Source organism: Panthera leo, chromosome A2, assembly GCF_018350215.1.
Source record: "Panthera leo isolate Ple1 chromosome A2, P.leo_Ple1_pat1.1, whole genome shotgun sequence".
NCBI lineage: Eukaryota > Metazoa > Chordata > Mammalia > Carnivora > Felidae > Panthera > Panthera leo.
Window position 1 is genome coordinate 19767904 of NC_056680.1, and position 12839 is coordinate 19780742.

General features: G+C 37.9%; 1 protein-coding gene across 4 annotated transcripts in view; it reads left to right on the plus strand.

Moving 5' to 3' along the window:
* Positions 1 to 12839, plus strand: part of DOCK3 (dedicator of cytokinesis 3) — a 595846-nt gene that overhangs the window by 368448 nt on the left and 214559 nt on the right. For all 4 annotated transcript variants that reach the window (XM_042929498.1, XM_042929501.1, XM_042929500.1 and 1 more), the window contains one exon: positions 7872 to 7956. In XM_042929498.1, the coding sequence (XP_042785432.1) occupies positions 7872 to 7956 (85 nt within the window). The remainder of the gene's footprint in view (positions 1 to 7871; positions 7957 to 12839) is intronic.

Genomic DNA, 12839 nt, shown 5'->3' on the forward strand with positions numbered 1-12839 from the left:
TCCTTTCTTAAGAAGGGACTTGACAAGTGAATGTGTTCTTACAAAAGTGGAACAGCACATTAGGAAGGAGGAAACACAAAATCTAATAAAGTCGATCCAACCCAGAGTGGTGCTGTTCTTCCTTAGAAAAGAAAACAAAAAGTACAACCCTAAATTGGCTATTTGTGAACTTTTGAAGTGACAGAGTTCTGTCCTTGTTTGTTTCATTAAATTAAACCCTCTCTTGACTGTCAGTAGGGTTACCTGGCACACACCACAGACTCCTTGTATGATATAATATGGATTCAGGTGTACCATAGATCAGACAGTATTCTCTAAATCTAACTTCAGCAATAAAAATCTTAGCAAAATACTGTATGTTACATATGGCATAGCTACTGATCCTACTTCCTCAGCCACAAACAGTACTGTTATAAAATGGTATTATATTTATTTAATAAATCAAAGGCAGTAATAATTTCAAAAATAATATTACTATGTGCCAAGCAAATTGTAAACTTGAACCAATGACACCAAGTTGTATATAAATCATTATGTTGCAGTTTAGCTGTAATTATACATACCAGTAAATAAGGAAGAGAAATATTCAAGAAGAGAAAGAGAGAAAGACCAGTGAAGGAAACAATCAGCAAAACTAAAAGGCAACTGACAGAATGGGGGAAGATATTTATAAATGACATATCAGATAAAGGGTTAGTATCTAAAATCTATAAAGAACTTATCAAACTCAACACCCAAAAAACAAATAATCCATTGAAGAAATGGGCAAAAGACACTAACTGACACTTCTCCAAAGAACACATCCAGATGGCCAACCGACACATGAAAAAATGCTCAATATCACTCATTGTGGAAATACAAATCAAAACCACAATGAGATACCACATTACACCTGTCAGAAAGGTGAACATTAACAACTCAGGCAACAACAGATGTTGGAGAGGATGTGGAGAAAGAGGATCTCTTTTGCAATGTTGGTGGGAATGCATGCTGGTGCAGCCACTCTGGAAAGCAGCTACTCTGGAAAACACTCTCAAAAAACTAAAAATAGAACTACCCTATGACCCAGCAATTGCACTATTAAGCATTTATCCATGGGATACAGGTGTGCTGTTTCGAAGGGACACATGCACCCCCATGTTTATAGTAGCACTATCAACAATAGCCAAAGTATGGAAAGAGCCTAAATGTCCATCGATGGATGAATGGATAAAGAAGATGTGGTATATATATACAATGAAGTATTACTCGGCAATCAAAAAGAATGAAATCTTGCCATTTGCAACTACATGGATGGAACTGGAGGGTATTATGCTAAGTGAAGTTAGTCAGAGAAAGACAAAAATCATGACTTCACTATACGAGGACTTTAGGAGACAAAACAAATGAACATAAGGGAAGGGAAACAAAAATAATATAAAAACAGGGAAGGGGACAAAACAGAAGAGACTCATAAATATGGAGAACAAACTGAGGGTTGCTAGAGGGGGTGTGGGAGGGGGGGTTGGCTAAATGGGTAAGGGGCACTAAGGAATCTACTCCTGAAATCATTGTTGTACTATATGCTAACTAATTTAGATGTAAATTTTAAAAAATAAAAAATTAAATTAAAAAAAAAGTTATGTTCTTATATTTTTAGAAACTGAAATATGAAGGGCATAAAACAAAGTTGTGCTCAAATGAGCTGGCCATTATGTCTGCATAAGTCTGTTCAAAGAGTAAGTCAGTTAATTATATCCTCTCCAAAGGAATTTTAAAATTATTTCTAGTAATGTAATTTTAATGTGTTAATATTTTCAGCACCTTCCATAAAGATGTTACTAGAAGTTTCTTCTCTTTAATCTCACATTATATAGCATAGCTAAATTAAATTTGTGTTAATCCAGGATTGACACATCTTAATTGATCTTTACCTTAGAAAAACACCTAAGGAATGCTTTATTCATAGAATAATTTATGAGATTTTTGTATTTCTTCTTCAGGTAGAAAGTACAGATTTGAATATAGTCTAAACACTTTATAAGCTGTTGAATTAGGATAATGTTTCTATTGATCATAAATATCAAATGAAACAATCGGTATCTTTTTATTCCAAAGTCTCAACATTAAGACAAATCACCAATAAATACATAATTTCCAGTTCTTCTCTTGTCTTTATCTTCTTCTGTCATATTCTCTCTACCCCCCCCCCCCCGCCTTTTTGTACCTTCTCTCTCAGATTTTTCATGCATCTTAACCCACCCATATCCCATTCTTCCCGCTTAGTTTTTCCCCTCACCAAGGAAATTCCTTTTAGAGGAAGCAGCACAAGCAGAAGCTTGGGTTGTAGTATGCAGAAAATCCTGCCACCCCATCCCTCACCCCAACAAGTTTCCTCTAAGTAGATTTTAGCTAGGACTCGGAAGGTCTTATGACTCAGTACTTTTCCTTTAAGGACATGGTGATATTTTCCAGCTTTAGGACATCTGAAATTAGCAGAAGTTTCCAGTGACTTCTTAGAGTTACTCTGATACAGGGTGTTGTGCCTGTCAATTAGTAACTTGCCATATCCAAGAAATCTGAGATAACAATGTTTAAAGTATTCATGTGTCAAAATCCTTTGAAGTTATGTTCAAATGGCTAAATTTCTCTCTCCCTTCCTCTCTCACTCTCCCTCTCTCTCCCTCTCTCCCTCCCTCTCTCCCCTCAGTCCTCTCTGTGTCTGTCTCTCTGCATCTGTTTTGCTCATCATCATCCCCTGAACTTAGCACAATACCTGCCCTTGGCAGGCACCATGTGAATGTATCTAATACAACAGGTTTGTTTTTATGCCTGGTGACCACTCATTCACCAATCTGTATTTGTTTCCTCTGGATTGATACACTGACACAAAAATCATCCCTCAAACTATTGTGACTAAATTGATTACAGTCACTTATTAGTACTTAACCGTCATGGTTATTAGTAGAAAATAGCAGGTAGAAGTGGGAATACCATAGGCTCAGAGTAAGACAGACATAGTTTGAGACAAGCCCAACTCTGCTGCCTTAATAGTCCACCTAGTTAACCTCTCTGTACTTTAGTTTTCTCAATTTTAAAATGGATCTAATACTGTCTACTTCCCATAGTGCTTAAAGATGATATATATAAAATGCCTATCCCAAGTAAATGTTCAGTACAGGGTAGCTGTTATTAGTTATGTCATATTATGTTATTGTATAAATATAAATATACTAGGCTTTCATTAGTGTAGTTATTAGCCATATGATCTCTTTACAATAAGTGTTAGAAAAAGCCAGTACATACAGGAAATCCTAGTATTGCTAGTCTTTCTCAACCAATTTTGGGAGAGAACTAAGTTCTGGCGCCTTAACACATCCATTGTATATGATTAATTAACTTCAAATTATTTTCTATGTTCTGTGGTTTAGATGAGGAACCCCAGAAGTAAAAGATACAATAGAAAATAGAATATAAAACATTCTTACATATACATATATATATATATATATGTATATGTATGTATTACATATGTATGTAATATATATACATATATATTAGAATGCACATATATGTGTGTGTGTGTGTGTGTGTGTGTATATATATATATATATATATATATATATATATATATAAACATATATATATGATTCAAATAATTTGATACAGAGTTTCAGGGCCTTTAAAGAGCTGCACCTGAAAGAATGTAGGACTAGGAATATCTCTTATTCACTCCTGTGTCCATAAGTTCAGCATGAGGCTAGCACAGAGTAGGTGGTAATAAAGTATTGAACTATTGGAATGAATGAGTGATCAGTGCCAGGTGGCAAGACAAGACTAAATGTTTTTGTGAAGAATGTGCACCTATAGGATTAGACTATTTTTGAAAACTCAGCTCTATACTACATCTGTGTATAGATATACATAGATGTATTAATTCTCCTGCTTGTGTCCCTCTGTTCAAGAGTCTCTTTTTCAGATATTGTATCTCTTTGATCACCATCCTTGTAATTTAAGCCATATTTTTGTTAATGATGTCACACGTAATTATGATAATTATAACAGCAGTAATAGTTTGCAGTGCCAGACAGTGTGCTAAATGCTTCCATGGATTGATATTTACAACAGCCTGTGATAGTAGATAAGATAGTGTGGCCTGGTGGAAGAGCCAAAATGCAAACCAGGCAATCTGACACCAGAGCCCATGCTCCTCAGTATTCTGTTGCACTGCCTCCCCATGCTGCAAAGACAGGGAAGAGACTAAATTGACCACTCCCTGCACTTACTGTTCACTATTCTTAGGGTAAACCACTGAGAGAAATAGAAACCTCTTTTCCAGAATAAAATTTGTAGTGAACGAGTGTGGCTTCTCACCATGCAGCATCTCTGCCTTTTTTTCAGTGAGGCCAGTCCTCTGATTTAGCTTTGGAAAACTACTCTTCCTCCTTTGAAGACTATCTCAGTAGAAGGAACTCAGTCTTTGGTTTTTATAAGATCACCCATTAATAATTTTTCTATTGCCTATGATAATGAAATCAAGAAACTAAAAGGAACTGTGCTCTAGTGACAGGGGAGAATCAGTGTGATGAATATGAACATTTGCTTGACTCACAACTGCTGTATTCTCCATACCCAGCACCATTGGTGGGAAATGGTAGGTCCTCAGAGAGTACCTATGGGGTGAGTGGATGGGTGTCTGCATGGATAGTTGAATGGACAAGCAAGCTAAGTGTATCAGAGTGCTAAGACAGAGTGTACATAAATGCCAGTCTCCAGGCATGCCCATTGCTCTGTGTGGTACACAACCACAGAGCACATACACTCAATCCTAGTCCTATTGACTTAGGTCCATTGGAATTTTTTTCTTATGCTGTTGTTTTGAAAACATCTGTTTTGAGTGGAATATGTGCACAGTCTTTTTGTTATTTAATTGTAATATTTAGACTATCATATATTTTGTGAGCACTAATGGTTAAAGAATATGTATAGAATTTTGATTCATTTTTGTATTTAAAATGTTTCAAAAGAAGGACTATAGAAATTTGGGAAATGTTTTTAATGATGAGTTGGATGATTCCACTTCCCTAATGCAAATACTAATGCCATTTAAAAATCTTTCCTCTGTTTTTCTAAATGTATATAAAAGTATTTTAAATACTTTGAGATCATATCTGCAAAATTATCTTTATGGTGTAAATTGCTTTTTATGATAAGAAAGGTAGAAAGGATGTGCTTCAGCTTTCTCTTGCTTTCCATGACACTGCTGCTTTTACATCCCTTAAGTGTTAGAAGCCAGAGACCTGAAATATCAGAGAAATTAAGAATAGCTAATATGAGGTGACTGAATGGAATATTTTCTTGATGTAAGAACACAGGATCCCAGTGATAGAAAAATTAAATCTCTTATCAACTTAAGTATATTCTATAATCAGATTCAATGGCATGGCTTTACCATTAAACTGTAAGCTATCATAGTTAAAGCCAACAATGTATTACTACTGATCTCAACATGCAAAACTGAGGATTTTGTTTTTTGCACTTAGTACCAAAAATTATTTCTTCTTTAAAAATTCATGTTTTTCTATTAAGGATAATGTAAGTTATAATATATATAATAGAAAAACTTGAGTTTTTATCTTTTATCCAACGTTTTTTTTTTTTTTTTTTTTTTTTTTTTATTTATTTTTGGGACAGAGAGAGACAGAGCATGAACGGGGGAGGGGCAGAGAGAGAGGGAGACACAGAATCGGAAACAGGCTCCAGGCTCCGAGCCATCAGCCCAGAGCCTGACGCGGGGCTCGAACTCACGGACCGCGAGATCGTGACCTGGCTGAAGTCGGACGCTTAACCGACTGCGCCATCCAGGCGCCCGAGTTTTTATCTTTTAGTAGAAAAATAGATTTCTTCTTTATTCTTGCGTGCTGAAAAGTACCAATCTAAATTTTGATTCTTAATCATGGTAATCGCTTTAGCCTATACAATTAGTATATTTGCTCCCACCTTTTTCATATAGGTTCTTATTTTTATTTTAGCAATCTTACTGCAACTTCTTTAACCTCTTCATATCTTTTCCTATGAATAGGTTATAAATTATAAAGAAAACAAATCTGCATTTTGGATGCACACATAGTTTTATCTTAGATGAGTGGTGTTTTTATGCACAGAAAGAGTCTACGGAATTAGTTTTTCTAGCATCTTCCTTTAAAAAATTTTTTTTGATGTTTATTTATTTTTGATGACAGAGCATGAGAAGGAGAGGGGCAAAAAGAGAAGGAGACACAGAATCCGAAGCAGGCTTCAGGCTCTGAGCTGTCAGCACAGAGCCCAATGCAGGGTTTGAACACAGGAACTGTGAGACCATGACCTGAGCCACAGCTGGTTGCTTAACCGACTGAGCCACCTAAGTGCCCCTGTTTTGCTAGCATTTTCTAAAAGCAGTTCATCATCCAGTTGAAGAGAAAAAAAATATACTCCTTTCATTGTCTATAGAATACTTTTGCGAGATGCAGTGATTCATAACCCTTGTGCTGTAGTATAGGGTGGTCACAGAGCAGCTCTGAAACCCTAAGAATTATTGACTATCTCCTCAGAAAAAATTCATACATGAATACACACATACTGTTGTAAGCAGTTTTGGGGGCCACAATTCCCTAACTCCATTTGACTCCAGGTTTAGAAAGTAAGAAAGGAGCTAACATTTACTGAATATAAATTATGTTTCATATTTGAACCCAAGATTTCTGGTTCACTGGAGTTATTTTCACTGTTTCATACTAACTGCCAATCAATTGCCAATCACTATCTTTTATTCTTTCCTCCCCAAGTTATACCAGATCTTCTGAATATGGGGATATTTTTTAGGAGTAATACTCCTTGGTTAAACTTTCATCTAAAGTTTCTTAAGATATTGACTAATGTGTGGTAAAGTCTTTACTATAACCAATGTCATATTAATTAAATTGGAAATGAGATAAAAACTCAACCAGGGGCGCCCAGGTGGCTCAGTCAGTTAAGTGTCGACTTCGGCTCAGGTCATGATCGCATGGTTCATGGGTTCAAGCCCCACATCAGGCTCTGTGCTGACAGCCTATTTCGGATTCTGTGTCTCCCTCTCTCTCTGCCCCTCCCTGCTCATGCTCTATCCCTGTCTGTCTCTCAAAAATGAATAAACATTAAAAAAATTTTTTTTTAACTCATTCATTTTTGAGAGACAGAGACAGCTTATGAGCGGATGAGGGGCAGAGAGAGAGGGAAACACAAAATCTGAAGCAGGCTCCAGGCTCCAAGCTGTCAGCACAGAGCCTGACGTGGGGCTCAAACTCACAAACTGTGAGATCATGACCTGAGCAAAGTCGGATGCTTAACCAACTGAGCCACCAAGGCGACCCCCCAAAATTTTTTTAACTCAACTAAAACATACATTCTTTGAGTTTGATATCTTTCAGAGGTGATTTTTATGTGTTTGAATTACAAATCTACTTAGATCCTGAATGATTTTTTCATGCTAATGAAAGTAATGCATGACTAAGCCTTGAGCATACTTGTAGGATTGGTAGGATGAGAAAAATGAACATGACTTATCAATGATCTATAGAAAATACATTCTTAATTCAAACAATCTGTTAGAGACATGGTATTGAATAAATTCATTTTTCCATCAGAAGGGGGAACTACTTGGGGATTAAAACTATCACGGTCTTAAAATCCCCAGCCTCATTTATTTACCTAATGGTGAGCACAATTAGCTGTTACTGTATAAAGGCATGTCCCTGCTGGGGTAATGTCTCAACCTCTGTACACAAGGTTATGGCAGATAAGAACTTCTGGGCACATAAAAGGAGATGAGTAATTGAAGGACATGGCATGCTGAGTGTGTTCTTTCTCTTTACTAGGCATTTGGGCCTGGACTTGGTGCCTCGAAAGGACTTTGAAGTAGTGGATTCAGACCAGATTAGTGTCTCAGATCTCTATAAAATGGTAAGAAATCTAACACAGGGTAAGCTTGTTCCTACACACTTCATTATTTCTTCTTTGTTTGTTATTCCTAATTACACTATGAAACAGTATTGCTAAAATTGTTCCTTTGTCTTTGTCCCAGTGTATGTAAGGGATCTTCCTTATTCTGACACTACATATCACCATTGCTTTCTAAATGGAAATACTGTGCAAGGCTGTATTGTAATATCCAGGGATCATTTATCTGTTGGTTTTGCTAGTGAATGGAGCTCCTTCAGCCTGCATCCAAAATTCTGTCTCTCACCACCTCTTAAGAAGGGAAGGTAGTTGAAGCTGTAAAGATCCAGTTTATTGGTTAATGTAGTGATTGAACCTGGCAATAATTTAAAGTATAGTAAGAGATAGACGTGATACATCTTTAGCTGTATATTGGCTGTTACTAAAATGTATTGAGTTAATTGATGATGAAGATTACATTTTACAGACTGAATGAGAAGTAACTAAAGGTAAAAAATTTTAAGGTAAAACAAATAAAGATCAGAAGCCTCAGGTGACTATTAAGCTTAAACTAAGGGACTGGGTAAAATATTGCTTTGTGGAGTTATGTATTTGAGTGTTTATTGAAAGAATTACAAGTTTCTATTTAAGGAAAATGTAATTTTTTAGGTAACTTTGAGGGTACAAAGTATGTTGCCTGGTCAAGGACCTTTGGAAATTTTCCTAAGTAATACACAAGTAACATATCAATTGCTAATGTATATTTGCTAGTGTAGGAAAGCATTTGTGTATAGTTGCCCTAACTATGCTCTGTTCAGTATGATGCTGTAAAGCATGAGATTTAGAGATTAAAGATGAACAAGACTTATCCCATCCCTCGAGAATATCACCATCTGGAGTATTGATGTTCTTTACCCTTTCTGGGTCATGGAGATCGGAGAGAATTTCTTCCCAGGACAATGCAAGTATGGTTTTGCATACAAAGTTTTACCCTCAGTTTTAAGTAATTGACAGTTACTTCTGATGTTTTCCCATGAAGTCCATACATGGCCCCCAGGTTGAGAAACTAGTCTAGTGGGATCAAATAGACCACAAACAATTGCCGTATATGTGCTGTATGCCATAAATTTATTAAGATGTTGCTAGAGGGAGTGACTGATTATCTGGGGCTGGGAAAAATCAGTGAAAACTTCCAGTAACTTTGGTAACTTTGGCATGTAAGTATGTGTTAATAATTGGGAGGTAAGTCACAGAAGGAGGCAAGGGTCAGATCATGAAGAGTTTTATAAGCCCCATGTTACACTTTGTCCAGTAGTCTGGTATAGCTATAGGAGTAACGTGATTGGATATGGGTTTCAAATGCTGACTCTGTCTTTAGAGAATGTAAAATGCAGAAGACTGGAATCAGGAAGGAAAGAGACCACAGAAGTGATTCAGGCAATAAATAATGACTAGACAGCAATAAGAATGAAGAAGAAATGCAGTAGAGAATGTAGATGTTAGTAAATAAAAATGATGAATTTTGATCAATTAGATGTGGAAAGTGAAGGGTGATTGAGAGTTTGAGGCTAAGACCTCTCCTTAGAATGGTGGCTTAGAGGATGCTATTTTTGATGAGGATTTTGCATTTTATTCTAAGTGTGACAGAAAGCCTATGAAGGTGTTTGAGCAGAGGAATCACATAATCTGGCTTACATTTTAAAAGGATCCCTCCAGCTGATGTGTGCAGAAGGACCAGAGTGGGGCAAGAATGGAATTAGGGAGCAGTCATTCAAGCAAAATATTTTAATTTTTGGTATTTGGGCCAGAGTTGGAGCAATGAAAGTAGTAAGAAATTGTTGGATTCTGAATGTGTGTTGGAGACAAATCCATTCAGAGTTGGTGATAGATTGATTTGGTATATGTGTGTACAAAAAAGAGGAAGGTCAGAGAAGAATGACTCCTATGTTTTGATCTTCCCAACTTTGACCTTGTAAAAGTGGAATAGGAAATACTGTGGGAGAAGCAGGTTTCGGAGTATAGCAGTGGGAATCAATACATTGGTCTGGTTTTTCTTTTCAAGTTTGAGATGACTTTTAGACTGCCAAACTGAGATGCTGAAAGTCTGGTGTTCAGAAGTGAAGCTCAGATATAACAACTTCAGAGTCATCAGAATATTATGTGGTATTACCATTTAAAGATGTTGGATGTGATTACCATTACCTTCCACAAACCTTCATACAGTGAAACCCAGTATTCAGCAGATCCTACACAGCACTTCTGGACAGCCAGACATCAATAAACATTGGAGGAAACCTCGCACATAAAAGTCAGAGACAGAACAAATACATGTGAAAGGAAATTGGAAGAAACAGACAAGTCAATAGAAGAAAATGGTGGTTGCTGTCTGCAAAGAGAAATCCAGAGACAGCCAAGAAACAGAGTGGAACAATCTAAGAAGCAATTGAAGGAGTTCTAGAAAATTACAAATGAGTTAACTGGGATAAACTTGAAGAAGCAATTGAAGGAGTTCTAGAAAATTACAAATGAGTTAACTGGGATAAACTTGATAAAAATATTAGAAAACAGGATGACACCAATAAAAAATTAGCAATAGGAGAGAAATGTTAGGAAAGTTAGAGGTTTGATCCAAGAGGTCCAATATCCAGATAATGGAGTTAAAGAAGAAAGAACAGAGATAAATAAAATTACTGAAGAAATCATATTAAAAACTTTTCCAGGGTAGTGATATCACCAAGATGGTGGAGTAGAAGATTCCATCCCCTGTCCTCCCATGAAGATCAACATTTAGACAGGCACAAATGAAAGATAGCTCTGGGAGAGCTCAGAAGAAAACCATCACTTAAGAAGCTTCAGCCACACAGTGGAGAAAAAAAACCTCAGAATAACCAGACAAAAAGCATAGGAAGAACACTTTCATTTTGCTACATCATTCCATGCCCCAGGCTGGCACTACTTAGCAACAAGAAGGAACTCCCTAGCCTAAAAGGATTCCCCTCTCCAGGAAAAGGAGAAGAAGATAGGTGACCAGCTTTCCCAGCCCTTCAGGCACTGTATAAAGGATCCTCTTCAATTTTACCCCATCAAGAGACTGGCAAAGCTGAGACATCTAGAGATAGGTAGGAACAAGGAAAAGGACAGGGGCTACCCATATCTGCTATGCGGCGAGAGTGACCATGGTTCCCACTAGCCTGCTGGGTATAGGATCCCAGCAGCCTTCACTTCTGAGGACTTGAACAACCCTTATAGATGCTGCAAACCCCCTCAGCTTTCATCACTGAGGTCCTCATCATGGACCCTAGGAGACTGCTGCACAGAGAACCTCAGCATCTTTCACCTTTGAAGAAACCAGTGGCCAGCAAAGCTGCTACAGAACCCCTGCAAATTTTCTCACCCAAGTTTTTCACCCTGCAGGTATTTGCATTCACAGATGCCAGCCCCCTAAGCACCTCCTGCTCCCTCCCCACCCCTCTCTGGGGCATTAAATATGCAGCAGCTAGCCTAGCCTCTGTGGCTGTGCACATGTAACATGCCAGCCTAGATTCCCATGGCTGAGTTCTGTGGTTGTGCATATGTTCATATGTAGCCCCTGCTGCTGCGTACCTGCTGGCCTGACTTCTGTCATTGACCTTCATTGCCGTGCATGCTCCCATGGTGAACTCCTGTATACACAGGAGTGTATGCCAATAACCAAGGCCCCCACAGCTGCTTATGGGCCCAGATCTGCCCTTGACAGTTGTCCGTGGCCTTCATTGCTGGACACACCTAAAGCTAACCCCTGAAGCTATGCACCTGCATACTGCCAAGCCAGTCTCTGTCCCAGTCTCCAATGCCTCCTACAGCTATGCAAATCCATGCCAGTAACCAGAGCCCCTGCAGTTGCTAGTGCATGTGCAGTTGGCATCTGCCTCTTGTGCTGGTCCCATTAACTGTGTGTCTTGCAGCTTTCCCCTGACACTTTGCAGGTACCTTGAAGCTGAAGGTATACATACTATTAGCTCTGACCACCACTGCTGCCTGCCCAGGTTCCTAGACACTGGACTTAGAAGAGCCACTGAGGACCCCACCAACCATTGCAGACACTGTAGACCCTCTGCACCTCTCTACGAAATCCCATGGTTGTCGCTATTGTTGACCCATGTGGCCTAAGCCAGTGAGACACACACTCCTGGCCCCAGAATTGCCATATGCCCTACACTTGGCATCCTGCACCACTAGACCCAGAGTCATAGCATTCTCTAGCATGCCTCTACCTATCAGTGAAGATCTTTCCTCACTGAACTCATTCAGTATAGTCTTGAAATGGTGACTGCTCTTCACATACATAGATAACTATTCAAGAGTACAGGAATCACAAAGAATCAGGGAAATGTGACATGAGCAAAGGAACACAGTAAACTTTCAGTGACCCCAAAGAAATGGAGATATACAAATTGCTGACAGATAATTCAAAATAATTGTTCTAAGATGCTCAGAGGGCTTGTAGCTCTCACAAAAAAAAAAAAAATTCAACAAAACTGGGTAAATAATACAAGAACAAAATGAAAAGTTCAACAAAAAGAAAATATAAAAAACAATGAAATAAATTTTGGAGCTGAAGGATACAAAGACTGAAGAATCAATAGAAAGCTTCAATATCAAAATGGACTCCTACAACTATATGGTCAATGAATCTTCAACAAAGCAGGAAAGACTATTCAATGGAAAAAAAACAAGACAGTCTTTTCAACAAATAGTGTTGGGAAAACTGGACAGAAACATGCAGAAGAATGAAACTGGAACACTTTCTTACAACAGACACAAAAATAAATTCAAAACGAAGGACCTAAACAGGAGACAGGAAACCATCAAAATGCTAGATAACACAGGCAGCAACCTCTTCAACCTTGGCTGGAGTAACTTCTCAC